Source organism: Salvelinus fontinalis, chromosome 16, assembly GCF_029448725.1.
Source record: "Salvelinus fontinalis isolate EN_2023a chromosome 16, ASM2944872v1, whole genome shotgun sequence".
Lineage (NCBI taxonomy): Eukaryota > Metazoa > Chordata > Actinopteri > Salmoniformes > Salmonidae > Salvelinus > Salvelinus fontinalis.
In genome coordinates, this window is record NC_074680.1 from 47,315,155 (window position 1) to 47,332,631 (window position 17,477).

The 17,477-nt window shown below is 40.1% G+C and overlaps 2 protein-coding genes across 8 annotated transcripts in view; one reads left to right on the forward strand and one right to left on the reverse strand.

The window, feature by feature from the left end:
* Nucleotides 1-43: 43 nt before the first annotated feature.
* On the reverse strand, nt 44-8,474 carry LOC129813275 (uncharacterized). Of its 5 annotated transcripts, none has more exons than XM_055865596.1 (4): nt 3,100-8,474; nt 2,804-2,895; nt 2,497-2,657; nt 44-996 (listed from the first exon to the last, which is right to left on the reverse strand). In XM_055865596.1, exon 1 carries the CDS (start codon nt 6,357-6,359, stop codon nt 5,256-5,258), a length of 1,104 nt encoding a protein of 367 aa, XP_055721571.1. In that variant the 5' UTR covers nt 6,360-8,474; the 3' UTR covers nt 44-996; nt 2,497-2,657; nt 2,804-2,895; nt 3,100-5,255. The 5 variants fall into 5 exon arrangements, with proteins under 5 accessions (XP_055721571.1, XP_055721570.1, XP_055721568.1 ...); XM_055865595.1 differs by having other exon boundaries at nt 2,471-2,657; XM_055865593.1 differs by having other exon boundaries at nt 2,419-2,657.
* Nucleotides 8,475-15,676: 7,202 nt separating this feature from the next.
* zfyve26 (zinc finger, FYVE domain containing 26) overlaps nt 15,677-17,477 on the forward strand; it is a 108,278-nt gene continuing 106,477 nt past the window's right edge. The window contains exon 1 of one of the 3 annotated variants that reach the window (XM_055865599.1): nt 15,677-15,791. The gene's annotated coding sequence lies outside the window, so the exon portion shown is untranslated. Of the gene's footprint in view, nt 15,802-17,477 lie in introns of all 3 variants that reach the window. The other 2 variants (XM_055865598.1, XM_055865597.1) reach the window with 2 other exon arrangements.

Below are 17,477 nucleotides of genomic sequence, written 5' to 3' on the forward strand. Positions count from 1 at the left end.
CAAATCAGACTATGAACACGTCATAAAACCATGGCAAAATGTGTAGATTTACAGGATGTTTTATAAATTTAAAACGTTTTCCCCAAAACAAATCTGGCGCCCATGCCGGATGTGGTGTTTTGTTGTTGATAAGACTAGAATTAATGTAAAACTCAAAGACTGTGGTATAATCAGGTAAACTGACCCTCTGAAAGACGAAATGTTCAATGATCTGAAATGATTCGATCTAGCCTATCAGAGGGTAAAGTTGCCATAGTTTCCACTCTTAATAAGACACGTTAAAAATGTCACAACGTTTCCATGACAACTGCCAAACACTTACTGTGGAAAAAAAATTACAAAAATACATTTAATGATCATTGAATATTCAGAACGTAATCCATACTGTATGTCAAATTCCCTGATTGTATCAAATAATGTATTAAACTCCCTGTACACAAGTGCCTTGGAGGTTAAGGGCTGGGGGTTGTCTCTGGACAAGGTCCTGTTATTCTTCTCCTGAAAGCGCAGTCCCCTCTCCCAGGACTTTTATGTCATCTACAGAGTGGACATCAATGTACTGGCTACATCCTGAAGACTTTACAACTATAATCTATCAGGGTTAGAATTCTGCCTCCACCATGATGACAACTGAAGCACCGAACAAAGACTAACAGAGACCAACGTGTCAGAAGGCCGAACAGAAGAGACACGAAGACGAGCTGGCCTGTATTATTCTGTTACAACAACTTACAGTCCCTCATGAACAGATCAGTCTATTTCCTGTGACCTCACAACCAGACAGAGAGTAGTCTGTCCACCGTGTGGGGAGTCTGATGAACATTGTATTCCTGTGGCAGTAAATGTTCAGGTTAGTCAGTCACATGGCATGGAGTTCAAAGACAACCGGTCTGACAGGAAATCAGTGTGGCTGAAGGTGTCCAACATCCTCAGAGCCGGTCCACAGGTTGAGGATGGAGTCAGACTTCTTGTCCCTCTTGTATGGAAATAGAGGATCTGTGAATAAAATGAGACGACAAATTATACATCCACAGTGGCAATCAAGTTTCTGGAGGTAACAAAAAAAAAAAAAGACACGTGATTAAAATAATGATTTCATTTGTCACCTGAATGATATATGGAATTAATTGTTTTGGTACAAATTAAAAACCTTGTATGGAAATCCTGACAACAAGGTAATCTCTATGACAACAAGGCAATCTCTATGACAACAAGGTCTTCTTTATGACAAGTGAAAGCTAGCCTGGATTTTCAAGTCTGCCCGAGATGTGTTTTGACGTGTTTGGGGATTGTGATTCCTTTCAGGTACTGTAGGCACCTGGATGAACACAGAACCATTCAGCCCAAATGTATGGTATCTTAAGTTGAGACACAAATGAAAAGACAAATAACATGCTCATTGAGCATGGGAAATGTATCTGTAAATACATGAGTATTATTATTAGTTCTGTGTCTGGCTTGGTAGTTAGTGTAACGGATGTGAAATGGCTAGCTAGTTAGCGGTGGTGCACGCTAATAGCCTTTCAATCGGTGACGTCACTCGCTTTGAGACCTTGAAGTAGTGGTTCCCCTTGCTCTGGCTTTTGTGGCGCGATGGGTAACGATTCTTCGTGGGTGACTGTTGTTAATGTGTGCAGAGGGTCCCTGGTTCGCGCCCGGGTCGGGGCGAGGGGACAGACTAAAGTTATACTGTTACATTAGCCTGAAAATCTGCTAAATCTGTGTTAAAATATACAATATCAAAAAGGAAAACTGATTTAAATCAACCACTTCCTCCCCCACTGGAGTCCTTTCACCTTTTACCAGGCCGTCATTGTAAAAAATCATATGTTCTTAATGGACCCACCCTGGTAAAAATAAACGTTACATTTAGAGAAGGACCAAAAAATAAGTGCCTCATCAAAATGTTTTACAGTAGCTGCTTTTAGTAAGTATTTAGGAATTAACTTGCAAAAAAAACGGAATAGTCCGCCCGGAAGCTAAATAAAATTCAAACCCACATTTGAAAATTTGGTTTAATTCTACTTTAAATTAATCCCCCCCCATTCCCCCCTTGCATAAGGACCAAGACTACAGACAATCGACAGAGTAAGTTGAAACTTAATTTTATTTAACTTGTGGATTCCGGCGGACTATTCAGATTTTTTGCTAAATAATTCCCAGCAACCCTAGCGTGCACATAAAATTCTAGCGTTGCTAAAAGCAGCTAGTTTTAAGGGAGACCGTTGTGTAGATGCAGTTATTCTCCCTAGTCGTCCATGTTGATAGAAGTCTACAGTGAACATGAAAAACCTCCACCCACAAAATGTCAGGCACTCACCAGCAAAGGCCACCTCGTCATCACCGGCAGAGGCCACCTCGTCGTCACCGGCAGAGAGGCCACCTCGTCGTCACCGGCAGAGGCCACCTCGTCGTCACCGGCAGAGAGGCCACCTCGTCATCACCGGCAGAGAGGCCACCTCGTCATCACCAGCAGAGAGGCCACCTCGTCATCACCAGCAGAGAGGCCACCTCGTCATCACCGGCAGAGAGGCCACCTCGTCGTCACCAGCAGAGAGGCCACCTCGTCATCACGACTGAGAAGTTGCATCCTCAAGTCTTCTGGAAGGAACAAGCCACAGCTCCTGTCATACTGTAGATGACCTCCTTCTTTACCACTAGATGGGAAATGAACATGTTTAGTGCCCGTGGACAAGTGAGTTCCACAAATAAGAATTGGACAACACTGACATCACCAATAAGACGATCTTCTAAGCCACAAATAGTCAATGATCTGATTCTTCTAAGTAATATTGACAACAACCTTTGGCGATGAGATGTTTTCATTTGTGAAGAGTTGAAACAGTAGAGAAGGGATAAGACCGCGCTGCTTTAAGGACTGGAAACACACATCCCCTGTGAACGAACATGTTTAAGGTTATCAGACCAAGCAATAACACCTAGGTTACATTCATTTAAGTGTTGAAATAAATGCAATTGGCACCAGTCAGATTATATGAATTATTAAAATTTTAACATAATTTACAATTTTTTTTTTGTACAAATATTAAATACCAATAGAAAAACTAGATTGTGAATTCCAGTCACACATTTACTTACATAACCTTTTAATCCGAGGAGAAACAGCTAAGAATGTTAGCGGAAGTGTCCTCTTCAAAACAAACAAAACACTTCCAGTTCACAGTTGATGGTAGAATAACTTCATGTTCAAAACAGGAAGTATTGGTTGCAGTAAACCAAGTCTTGATGTACGGTCTTCTTAATCTCGCTAGAAACCCCCCACCGAAAAAGTTCCAAATATATTTTCTAAAAGAAAAACATGCTCCATCATAGTAGGTTCTTTCACCAATGCAAAAGTCTTAATTAAAAAAAATATATATATCCTTGTTTGCTTTCTTATATCGAACAAAAAATGATCAGAGGTTCTTCTATAGAGGCTTGTAAAAAGTAGTGGAGTTTGACTTGTCATTTGATACGACGTTCAACGGTGAAGACAAATGAAGTCTAGCAATAATCATACTGTATTCAGTCTCTTTACAGCAAGACCAGACATCAACAGATAACCAACAGGAGGCCAAGGGAATCCACACAATCCACTAATCCAAATCAAAGACTAAACCCTTAATCCAAATCAAAGACTAAACCCTTAATCCAAATCCAAGACTAAACCCTTAATCCAAATCAAAGACAAAACCCTTAATCCAAATCAAAGACTAAACCCTTAATCCAAATCAAAGACTAAACCCTTAATCCAAATCAAAGACTAAACCCTTAATCCAAATCAAAGACTAAACCCTTAATCCAAATCAAAGACTAAACCCTTAATCCAAATCAATCAAACAATATATATGTTTCCAATTATTTCCCTGAATACTAAAAAGACTAGGCTACTAATTGGTCCACCATTTTCACATTTTGCTACAGTATACCTAATGAATACAATGAAGGAGTTGAATCTCCGGTAGGCTTGTTGACTCAGTGAGTAATAGAATGTGAGTCTATTGACTTCAGGGAGACAGGAAATGAGTCTTCCATTAGGAACCGTTCACATTCCTTTGGATCACTGTAGCATTGAGAGAGCTATCCACCCTACAGCTGAGACGAGGAGGCCAAGCAGCACAAATAGACCAATTGATGCAGAGTAAGCTTGTTGCAACTGTTGTCATTTGTAATGTGTGCATCAGCTAGTTTGTGTAATTTTTCCACAGTTAGGCTACATCCTGTCCAGACTTCAGCTCCTCCACTGCTTCAGTGTGTTTCTCTCTACCACACCTGCTCAACAGCCCTTCTACCTTTAGGCAAAACTCTGTTCTCTCTGCTTTCTGCTCTGATTTCAACACTGTCTTTTTCACTGTCCTCCGACTCCTTTTCCAGGTCAGAAGGTCATTGTTTTTTTCTTCCATTCTTTTTCCTGGCCGAGATGAGATTTCCATCTCGCATCTGTTGTTTTTTGTCCCCTGAGATCTTGGTCAGAATTTTCTTGAAGTAAAGGAACTGCTTTTCCTTTCCTGGGATGAAACATGAGAGATGCTCTCTGTCTCGTCACAATGAGGTTCTACTGGGATGAAACATGAGAGATGCTCTCTGTCTCGTCACAATGAGGTTCTACTGGGATGAAACATCAGAGTTGCTCTCTGTCTCGTCACAATGAGGTTCTACTGGGATGAAACATGAGAGATGCTCTCTGTCTCGTCACAATGAGGTGCTACTGGGATGAAACATCAGAGATGCTCTCTGTCTCGTCACAATGAGGTTCTACTGGGATGAAACATGAGAGATGCTCTCTGTCTCATCACAATGAGGTTCTACTTAGAATTATAGAATAGAATTACATTTATTATAGAATTACATTTCATTGGTCTTCTTGGCTATAAACATGTCAACTTATCTCTTCTTCCTCATTAAATCTCCTCTTTTCTGTTTCTCCTTTCAGTCTTTGGTATTTTGGCTCAAGTGAAGCTATAGTGACCTTCTGGTTACATCTGTGAAGTTGCGTTGACTTGACTTTCAAAAGAATATCTTTCTGCAGTTGCTAGTGGTGACTGTGAGAGGCTGAATACATTTTCTGGCTGAATATTACTGGGTGTCGATCCATCTTTGATCAAGTGTTCTTCAGATGTGCTGACGGTATCTTGGTCTTCACAGAAATAAACCACTTTGTGGTTATCCCGGCCAAGCAGCGCTGCCTCATCAGTGGAGATTTTTTTTCAACCGTCTCCATAGCGAAAGTGTCTTTACCATGATGAGGATATAGGTTACCAGTCTTGCATCTTGTTCCGTATTTTGTTTGGGAAAATAATCTGAAAGCACATTTTTTTTTTGCTTTTCTCAATCACACTCTGTATTATGAACAATTCTTTGGAAATTTGTTTGCGTTCCCGTTTTTGCCCATGTTTCTGAACCATTCTTCGCACTTTATGGGAAATACGTAATTGAAATTGATTGCGTCTCTGATTTTGCAAACTAAGATCAAAATTGTATTCTAGAATATCATAGAGAATATACCCCCATCCTTTTGCTTTCTTAGACTCTGCTGACCTTTTTGCATATTTATACACCTCAAATATTACTCCGTTTGTCAGTAACTGAAATTCCAGTTTCTTTTTAGAGGGTTTGAATGCAACATCAAGGTCCAGACCTATTTCCTCACAGAGTGAGTAGCGCTCTTTGACCCCTTTTTTGGTGTTAGACGTCCCATTTGATTGGTCCAAGTTGGTAACAACAATTTGCTCTGTTTCATCAGTACAAAGTGCAAGGTCAGTCTCTTCAGAGATTCTCTGCTTCTTGACACAATGAGATTCTACTGGTCTGACTTCAAAATGGCCTCCCTCCGTCTCCCTGGTTACGCACGTGTCCATTTCTTTCTTCTTTCTCATTAAATCCAATCTCCTCCTTTTCGACACTTCTTTCATTTGATATTTCGGCACAAATGATGCTGTAGTTACCTGGTTACTGGACATCTCTGTATGATTCTTGCGTTTGCGTGACTTTTTCAAGAAAAATGCTTCCTTTTCAAGTTCAAATCTCCACTGACCATTTAAACCTGCCTTCCGTTGTAAAACTGCTCTTAACCTATTCATGATATCTTCAGCCTGCTCAGTTTTCCCACTTTGTAAATCCAGATCAAAATTATACTCAGCAACATCACAGACCATCTGCTTCCAATTTCCACACACTTTTGAGGCAAAATCAGCCAATTCAACCATTACGTCTCTGGTCAATAGATGCAAGTCAAGTTTCTCAATTTTCCCAAATTTTGATTTCACATCAAGGTCAAGTCCTTTTTCCTTACAGATTGGGTAGAGTTCCCTCAATGCTTCTTCTACTGTGGGCATCATGAAGGATTGATCCATTGTCATGTCTGTCTGAGTGGTGATGGTCCCCGACTCATCCCTCGTGCAGATATCATTAGGTCCATTTTCAGGGTCAAGGATTGCGGTCTCATCAGCACATCGTGTTACATCTGTCTCAGTAGAGAAGCTCTCAGTCGTCACATGCAGAGGAGCTATCAGGTCCACAACAGGCTCCTCTTTTATGCAGATGTCAAAAGGTGTCGGATTTTCTGACACGCTGTTATGCAAATGAGACCGTGCCCATTTAAGAGAGTATTCCAATACTTAAATTGTCTTTGGATCAGGAAGTTCAAACACTTCTGTTAACCAATCAGGTGTTCTCTTGGGGTACATTTTCAGCATTTCTTTTCTATCTTGTTTGAAAAGTGATATCTTTTTTCAGTTTCTACACCAAGATCAAAATTGTACTCTAGAATATCAAAGATAACATGCTTGTGAGCTCTATTAATCTCTTTAGCATATTCAGACACCTCAATCATGACACCAATTGTCATTAAATGCAAATCAAGTTTCTGCGTCGCTCCAGATCCAACGTGGAAATCTATTCCTATTTCCTTGCACTTGGCGTATGGATCTTTCCAACATTTTCCAAACTTTCTTAGGTTAGGTCTTGAGTAACAGCCACGACACTGCTGTATATATTTATCTACCCTTTTTTTGCACTGTAGTCTTTGTCTTAAAGTGACATTGTAGTCTTCATCAGAGGTGAAGTTCACTGACTCACAATATTCTGGAAGAATAAGCCTAGTAGATACAGCTAAATGACAGCCACTTTCTGTTGCAGGTGAGGTTAGTACAGAAGGAATGGCAGTACTATGACTTGGGATATTAACATTGTCTACAGGCAATTCATTATTGGTCCGGGTCTGTTTTTGGTTTAGGCTAAACTCCTGTGAAGTTGGGTTGATTTGAGCTTTAAAAGAATCCCTGAGGGTGGATATATGTCCTGTCAGAATATCACTGGATAGTGTTGCACACCATGACTCCTCTTTGATCAAATGCCTTTCAGATGTGCTGATGGTATCTTGGTCTTTATAGAAATAAACCATTTTGACAGCCCTGTTCTCCCCATCACGTGCTCCGGTCTTTTCAGGAAAAATACGTAAAATCTGCCCTTGACTTGTTGTTTGGGGATTTATGGTAGGTACATATGTACGCTCTTTCAGTAAACCCACATGGGAACCTATTACTGTGTTTGTCGACAATGGAGAACTTGGGTAATCTATACAGGCATTCATCGAATCAGACCAAATTATTGTTTGGGATAGCTCCCTCTCATCTTCCTCTAGCTTAACGACAACATCCATTTTGCATCAATGAATACATGGACCATACAACTGATGTGAGCAAGCTAACTTGATACCTAGCTATTATCATTTGCCAAATATAAGTTAGCTAAGTGGCTGCAAACGCCTACATCGTATTTGGAGATCCAGCTAACATTTGCTATATACCTAGTTACCTGTTCTTTCGCTAGCTAGCAAGCTAGGTTAAGCCAGTGCAGTTTGCAGCTGCGTTAGCTAGCTATTTAGTTGACCTAGCCTGAAAGGCTAGCTAACCCTGTACCTTTACTGGTGGTGGACTACAGCAAATCCCTTGGCCTCCATTATGTTTGAATGAAATTCGAGACAAAAAAAAGACTTCCTATATCTGTTGAGAAATATTTCTGAAAACTTCGTCAGCTAGCTAGTAAAAAGCGGTATGCACCAGAATGTAACATTTACGCACAGAGTTTCTAAACCCAGACGTGCGACATCCGGGAACACTTGCAAAACAGGCCAGGCCTTTGGTTTGAGAAGTGAACAATTATCTCTTCATTTGTTAATTTTCTCGAAATCTGAAGGCATAAACTAAATTTGAGCCAATGTCTTAAGTAGTTGAATTTGGTATTGCTCCAGACTCGTGAGAGTGACAAACTGACACGTTTTCATTTTCGTCAAAAAAACAACTTTATAATCGAAGGAGTGCCTTTGATTTTGACAGCCTGCACATGCGCAGTTCGACGCGAGACGACCGTTAGACCCGATGACGTGTTTCTAGGCATTACCTAACCAACGTTGCCATGACATCGCCTACGAGTGTGATCCGGAAGCTCTATTGGAGAAGCAGCTTTAGTCTTCATAATATACTATCTTTGGTTTAGTTTATACCTCCGTTGCCTTAGATGTCCACTCTGTCAGTAACTAAAATGGTTGATACTAAATTACTTAACTTCATATGGAGGAATTAACATCATAAACTAATACTTCTAACTTGGAACCTCATGTACAAACATAAGTCTTCCCTACATAGATATAAAGTCTGGTATAATAAATATATAAATACAAAAACAAGTCTTTGTTCTTCCAGAACTGGTTTGACAACCAAAACATAACGCTATGTTGCATATCTCACTGCTTTCTTTAACGTGCTGTGCTCTCCTGACACCAAATAATGAACACTACTTAATATGAATTCAATGGATTGTGGTCATTTAACCCATGGAATAAGGTGTCATTAATATTGTTTATAAATATATTAGCAAGTACAAATTACAAGTGCATAACTATATCGTAATTTGTTAGAAAAAGGAGTTTATAATTTTGTTGTAATCTTTTCAAAAACCATGTCCAATATTTGATTGGCAATAAAAGAAACGCCTCATGTTGATGTCGGTGACGTTACTGCTAACTAACGTGAGCTAGTCATGCTGCGTGCACCGTGTAGTTCCACAATAATCGAAACGGTTGCAGCCTAAACCACAAATTAATGTTTCGCATTAAAACAAAATTTAGTTACGTGCAGTATAGCAGGATTGGGATTTTAGGCTGCCATCCTTTGGATTATGTTGGAAAAGTCACATTAGCTTGTATTATAACTGTAGAGTGTGTGGGTTGAATTGGCTGATTTTGCAGATAATATGTACATACGCAGGCACCAAACACGCTTGAAAATCATGATTTTATAATGTAATTTGGTAATAAGCAATTTTGTTCAACCTTTATTTAACGAGGCAAGTAAATTATGAACACATTCTTATTTACAATAACGGCTTACCGGGGAACAATGAGTTAACTGCCTTGTTCAGGGGCAGAACGACAGATATTATTTTTACCTTGTCAGCTCAGGGGTTTGATCTAGCAAACTTTCGGGTAACGGGCTCAATGCTCTAACCACTAGGCTACCTGCTGCCTCAGATTCCAAGGTCAACCTTTCCCAATTAGCTACAGGACAATATTTCTACCTAATTAATTACACAAAAACAAATACACCCCCTCCAACACCCCTGTAGTAACAACACTTCACAATTTTACACACATGTACATCCCAGCATACAATCCTTTCTCCAACTAAATATGCACAATGTTTGTGAGTTATATTACACAGTACTAGGATGTTAGTCCATCCATAAAGATTAGAAATGAAACAGAATGAAAGTGTAGGTGCAAACCTGTCTATGACTTCACAATTTCCCAAGCGTGTTAGTATGTATATCTTTGTCAATTGTCATGATGCATTCTATCTCAGGTCATTTGGGCTCCTAAACCAGGTATGTAGACGTATTAATGTACTGAAAGATCTCTCACAGCTGCTAACTGGGATGGTCAGCGAAGCCTGTATGATTCCCTTCAGCGATGGAAACATATGAGGGTCTAACAATTTATACACCGAGGGCATGTCAGAAGTGTCATCTTTTGTTTTTTGAGAGGTAATGTTTAGCAAGGACTACTTTCTCTGGCTTGAGAGGAATATGTGTGGGCCTCATGTTTGGAGGATTCATTGCAAATGTGTAATGCAGTGTAGCCTAGCTTGTTTTACACCATCCCAGCAGGGCAAAATAATCGTAATTGAGACAAAATCATTCCGGGCTGAAGCCCGAAAGCCCGGGTCTGGTGACGTCAATGATGCAGCCCTAGGACAAGTGAACTGGAATGCAGCCCTAGGACAAGTGAACTGGAATGCAGCCCTAGGACAAGTGAACTGGAATGCAGCCCTAGGACAAGTGAACTGGAATGCAGCCCTAGGACAAGTGAACTGGAACAAAGTCTCGTTGTTATCTGGCAAATATTGTATATGTAATAAGGTGAAATAAGAATCATACAAACTCATTAATATAATCTATCCTCTAAAGACCTTTATTATACACAGATTCAAAATAGCTAACAAATGTGTATTTTGTGGTTGTGGTTGATTTGATTAGTTTTCTTGGGGACTGTTCTTATGTCAGAAGATTTTGGAGTGTGTTAGATTTTATTTTAAAATAAAGTATTATTAATGTTAATTTGAAAGACTGATATTATGTTTAATTTTGATCCAAATGATATGGACCCTGATTTAACGTTCATTGTTAATTTGTTTATTTTTCATGGAAGATTCTTTATCCATTAAATGAAATGGGCGAACAATCCCCTCTTCACATTGTTTAAGATAGAATTTAAATATTAGTTTGTGTAAAAACACAAAAGCATTACATACCATAAAACTTTTTGACAAATTGAAAATGTATCTCAATATGTAATACCCCCCTGTCTGTTAGGTTTATGTACTCTTGTTTGTATATTTCTGTTTTTGTATTTGCTCTATTGTTCATAATAAAACAAATAATTAAAAAAAATGTACCTTTTATCTACAAAATTGTGCAACGCGTGAACTGTTGTAATATGGAGTGCCTGGTTATTCAGAAAACAGAATTATTGATTTATTGATAACATTGACTCAATCAGTAAGTTATTACATCATATTAATTGGACTTGCAATTGTACCACCATGTCCTCTATCTTCTCCAGCAGTTCTGTGACCTGGGGACTCATTTTGAAACGTTGCGTACGTACAAAATATACCCCAAAACATGCGTGCGTCAGTTTTCAAGCCAAAGTTGTCGTTTATAAACACGGAACTTGGCGTGCGTGCTTAGCTTTCCGCAAACTTTAGACCGTGTGCATGCACAGTTTCTAATCGTTTCTAATAGCATCACAAGCAGGCAATAGTGGCGCAGTGGTCTAAGACTGCATCTAAGTACAAGATGTGTCACTGCATTACGTGATTGGAATCCAGGCTGCATCACATCCGGCTGTGATTGGGAGTCGCGTAGGGCGGCGCACAATTGGCCCAACGTCGCGGTAGGCCGTCATTGTAAATAATAATTTGTTCTTAACTGACTTGCCTAGTTAAATAAAGGTTAAACATTTTGTTGTTGTTAAATAGCCTACTGTTTTGTGTAAATGGGAGATATGATGACATGCTTATTTATAACAAAAAAAGCAGGTAAATATAATAATAAGATGCAATAATTTTCCATTTGTGAGAAGAGCGAAGATCTTTTGTTGTTGTTGCATCTTTGCACTCTAAAATAGTTAGAAACCTATTTCTTATTTCAATACCATGATCATTGCTGAATAAATTCCTCACTTTTTCTGACTGTATTCGTTTCATACTGGCAAAGTAGCCTATAGGCCTTAAACGTCTCTCATTTAATTGGACGCACTTTACAGTAGTAAACAGCCTCGATAAACCACAGGTCCCAGAGTGGTGTGGCAAAAAAAATAATTCTGGGGGCTGTAGTTTTTCCTGATCCGGTCACGTGATTAATCTGTAGTAAAAATATGTAATATGGGCTATGATGGGACCAGAGTTTTTCTAGTCATATCACACGGTTTTAATAAAACTCCTGTAAAAACTCCTGGTCTCGGGGGATGATGAAAACCCTGTCAAACTGCAGCTATCTTGTTCTTGTTCATATTCATTACATTTTAAAGAACGACTAGGGGGGGGGGGGGGGGTTCCTATACACAGACACAGAGAAAGCAACATATGATTGGACAATAAAAAGCTGAGCTTGCTGTATGCAGGTTTGAATCGTGGTAGTCCTGCCCTGTTCAACTGTAGGTCTCAATAAAACATTAACTCAGTCTGTTAGCTATTGTGTTTATTGATTCCATTTCCAGTTAATCATTTTGGATTGAAAAAGTCTAGGTTTAGCCCAAGTTTGAATATAAAACCAGTTTTTATCCCACTCACATATTTTCTCAGAAACAAATGGGCTATAAATAGCCCACACAATGCTACAGTTTCGTTTATCCTGGCCAGCAACCTGGTCTCAGCACATTTTGTTTTATTCTCGTGTGCAGCAGGTTAGGTGAATTAATGCAGCAGGTTAGGTGAATTAACGCAGCAGGTTAGGAAAACTAATGCAGCAGGTTAGGTGAATTAATGTGGCAAATTAGGAGAACTAATGCAGCAGGTTAGGTGAATTAATGTGGCAGGTTAGGTGAATTAACGCAGCAGGTTGGGTGAATTAATGCAGCAGGTTAGGATAACTAATGCAGCAGGTTAGGTGAATTAATGTGGCAGGTTAGGAGAACTAATGCAGCAGGTTAGGAGAACTAATGCAGCAGGTTAGGTGAATTAATGTTGCAGGTTAGGAGAATTAATGCAGCAGGTTAGGAGAATTAATGCAGCAGGTTAGGTGAATTAATGTGGCAGATTATGAGAACTAATGCAGCAGGTTAGGTGAATTATTGTGGCAGGTTAGGAGAACTAATGCAGCAGGTTAGGTGAATTAACACAGCAGGTTAGGAGAACTAATGCAGCAGGATAGGAGAACTAATGCAGCAAAGACGGCACCCTACACAGAGCAGTGTTCCCAATCACTGCCCTGGGGCCTTGGGATCTTTGTTTAGACCAGAGGAAAGAGTGCCTCCTACTGGCCCTCCATCACCACTTCCAGCAGCATCTGGTCTCCCATCCAGGGACTGACCAGGACCAACCCTGCTTAGCTTCAGAAGCAAGCCATCAGTGGTATGCAGGGTGGTATGCAGCAGGTTAGGTGAATTAACGCAGCAGGTTAGGAGAACTAATGCAGCAGGTTAGGTGAATTAACGTGGCAGGTTAGGAGAACTAATGCAGCAGGTTAGGTGAATTAATGCAGCAGGTTAGGTGAATTAACGCAGCAGGTTAGGAGAACTAATGCAGCAGGTTAGGTGAATTAATGCAGCAGGTTAGGAGAACTAATGCAGCAGGTTAGGTGAACTAATGCAGCAGGTTAGGAGAACTAATGCAGCAGGTTAGGTGAATTAATGCAGCAGGTTAGGAGAACTAATGCAGCAGGTTAGGTGAATTAATGCAGCAGGTTAGGTGAATTAACGCAGCAGGTTAGGAGAACTAATGCAGCAGGTTAGGTGAATTAATGCAGCAGGTTAGGTGAATTAACGCAGCAGGTTAGGAAAACTAATGCAGCAGGTTAGGTGAATTAACGCAGCAGGTTAGGAGAACTAATGCAGCAGGTTAGGTGAATTAACGCAGCAGGTTAGGATAACTAATGCAGCAGGTTAGGTGAATTAATGTGGCAGATTAGGAGAACTAATGCAGCAGGTTAGGTGAATTAACGTGGCAGATTAGGAGAACTAATCCAGCAGGTTAGGAGAACTAATGCAGCAGGTTAGGAGAACTAATGCAGCAAGTGAGGTGAACTAATGCAGCAGGTTAGGTGAATTAATGTGGCAGGTTAGGAGAACTAATGCAGCAGGTGAGGTGAACTAATGCAGCAGGTTAGGTGAATTAATGCAGCAGGTTAGGTGAATTAACACAGCAGGTTAGGAGAACTAATGCAGCAGGTTAGGATAACTAATGCAGCAGGTTAGGTGAATTAATGCAGCAGGTTAGGTGAATTAACGCAGCAGGTTAGGAGAACTAATGCAGCAGGTTAGGATAACTAATGCAGCAGGTTAGGTGAATTAATGTGGCAGGTTAGGAGAACTAATGCAGCAGGTTAGGAGAACTAATGCAGCAGATTAGGAGAATTAATGCAGCAGGTTAGGATAACTAATGCAGCAGGTTAGGTGAATTAATGTGGCAAATTGGGAGAACTAATGCAGCAGGTTAGGTGAATTAATGTGGCAGGTTAGGAGAACTAATGCAGCAGGTTAGGTGAATTATTGCAGCAGGTTAGGAGAACTAATGCAGCAGGTTAGGTGAATTAATGCGGCAGGTTAGGAGAACTAATGCAGCAGGTTAGGTGAATTAATGTGGCAGTTTAGGAGAACTAATGCAGCAGGTTAGGTGAATTAATGTGGCAGGTTAGTAGAATTAACATTGCAGGTTAGAACAATGAGTTTAAGGTTATGAAAAGGGTTAGGGTTGTGCCTCGATCACACTGATAAGAGTTATTGCTCAAAATAGTACGCAGCATCATCTGGGTATGCGTACAACAAAAGTTCAACATTCACCTCCTGCTACCATTTCAAGCATACAGTTTGACGCCTTGATCACACCAACAGAGCTATTTACCTTTTGGTACACCAGAAGTGCATTAATTTCCAATGGAACGCTGTGTTTCCCTTGTAGCATTGTGTTGCAGAGGTAGTTCCAGTGCGTTCTGTGTGGTGCATATGTCGGATTTATCGAACTTATGCTATGCGTATACGGCTTGACAGAAATGGTAGCAGAAGGTGAATGTTGAACTTTTGTTACACACATATCCAGTTAAGGCTGCGTACAATTTTACGCAGGGGGCTAGTAAACCCCCTAGTACGTTATGCACCACACAGAACTCACTGCAACTTCCTCTCCAACGCAAATGCTGCAAGGCAAACGCAGCGTTCCATTGGAAATGAATGTACTTCTGGTGTACATAAAACGCAATGACACTGTCGTGATGATCGAGATGTCAGGTTGTCAAAAACTGTTATCCCCGACGTGACCACGAGATAGAGCTCTAGGCCTACTCCATCTAGCCACAACCGTAGAAAAGTAAACAAACCATATGTGGCGTCAGATCATCAGTATCGTAGCACCTGCGGTAGACGTCATCGATTGTTCCTATTGAAATTCGAGACGGGCTATGCATATTCATGTTAGCATATCACTCTCCATTCAATCACAGGCGGTTGACGTCAACACCCCTCATTGAATATTCAAGCCAGTATTCAAATACCGATATGTATCCACCAATCGAAAGAGAGGAATAGGCGGGAGCTTCGACAGACGCCTGTCCCGCTCTGTGGACAACGAATCCCATTGTTAGAGCGGAGACATAAGCATCTCGTCATTATATCCAGTATCTCTGGGGTGTATTCATTACGTCTTGCAACGGAAACCGTTCAACGTTTAAGAGGCAAACGGAAGCAAACAGAGCAAACGCAATGAAATGTGGATGGACCTAACTGAATTTGTCCAGTAGAAACTTTCGTTTCTGTTGAAAAATTATTTGCAACAATGACAAAACAAATCGGAACAATTCAGAACGTTTTGCAACAGAATTGACGTAATGAATACACCCGTGGTATGGCCTATCTTGCGCGAAGGTCTCTTTCAACCTTTGAACTGCAAGCAAAATCAGCTGATTTCGTCACATGACATAGCTCTCTAGCTTGGTCACTGTGCGCCTAGCATAACAATTCGGAAGAGGGAAGAAATAACAGTGAAATATTATAAAACGGAATACATTCACATCGATAAAAAGTAAGTCAATGTAAGTTAGTTGTTTATTGTGCATTGGTTGCTCTTGATCTAATCAGCATGATGTGTTTATGATTTAGTCGGTTAACTTACGTCTTTCATGAATGCAATGCCATTTCTTTTGACAGCTAACGTTAGCTAGCTGGCTATTATTTGGATGGTGCAACATCAGTAATGTTGTCTCATTATGATATAGGTCGCGTTTCTTTTAACAACACTCAAATAAGCACGAACCTTAAGTATAAAAATATCTGCGCTGAACAAAAGTATTTACGCAACATACAACAATTTCTAGAATTTTACTGAGTTACAGTTTATGTATGGAAATCAATTGAAATAAATTCATTAGTCCCTAATCTATGGATTTCACATGACTTGAAATACAGATATGCTATGTTGGTCACAGATAGCCACGCAGATCAGAAAACCAGTCAGTATCAGGTGCATTGGAGGCTCCTCCTTAGTGAATTTTATAAAAATAAAATTGTAAAACATTAAAAAAGTTGACAATTTTAGAAAAAACTATACTAAATATATTCACGTCATCAAATAATTGATTAAACACTTTTTTTTGCACTAAAAGTCTACAGTAGCCTCAACAGCACTCTGTAGGGTAGCACCATGGTGTAGCCGGAGGACAGCTAGCTTCCGTTCTCCTCTGAGTCCATTGACTTCAGTACAAAACCTAGGAGGCTCATGGTTCTCACCCCCTTCCATAGACTTACACAGTAATTATGACAACTTCCGGAGGACGTCCTCCAACCTATCAGAACTCTTGCAGCATGAACTGACATGTTGTCCACCCAATCAAACGATCAGAGAATTAATATAGTACTGAAAGCATTCGCTACAGCTAGCTAGCACTGCAGTGCATAAAATGTGGTGAGTAGTTGACTCAAAGAGAGAGAAAAACAATAGTTGAACAGTTTTGAACAAATTAAGTTCTTCCAAAATGAAGGAGAAGCAAGAGAGGGATAGAGAGAGATTGTCATTATTTCCCCCTCACTTTCAGTTTCACTTAGCTAGCAAATGCAGCTAGCTAGTTTAGCGTATTCAAACACCTGCTCAAACAGAGGGATGCTGCGTTAGCTAGCTGGCTATGACTAAACAACACAACACTGGAACACTTCCAAGACAAAGTAAGCTTTTGGTTTTTACAAATGTATTGCCATTGGGGCCCGCCAGTGTAAGTGCTAAACTGCTTACTGACTTTACACTGTAATGTTACTGCATGATTGTAGCAGGTTTACTAATGTGTTAGTTCTATTAGCTATGTTGACTATGATGTTACTTTAGCTAATATGGGGACAACCATGTAGGCTGTGTGTAGCGGTTATGATATGATATGGTTTGGCTTGGAAAGGATTTTTCGCCTGGTCACATACATCTGGTGTGCATTGAAGTTGACAAGTGAAGGGAAAAGGTGAGAGGAAGAGAGTGAATAGATGTGAGAAAGAATACAACGTGGCTGCTATGAAAGTGAACTGTGTTTTTAGCATGATCAGGGGTGTATTCATTCCGCCGATTCTGTTGATAGATGTTTCTTAAACGGAAGGAAACAGAATGAAATGAAATAAACATACCTGAGTTTGTCCAATAGAAACTCTTGTTTGCAACTGTTGGACTAATGATTATACCCTAGATCAGCTAGATGCAGGCAAGAGTGTTCAAGGCGGTATTGAATCTGTC

Coding starts and splice junctions, on each gene's coding strand:
- LOC129813275 (XM_055865596.1), bottom strand. CDS start 6,359: ATGACAATGGATCAATCCTTCATGATGCCCACAGTAGAAGAAGCATTG.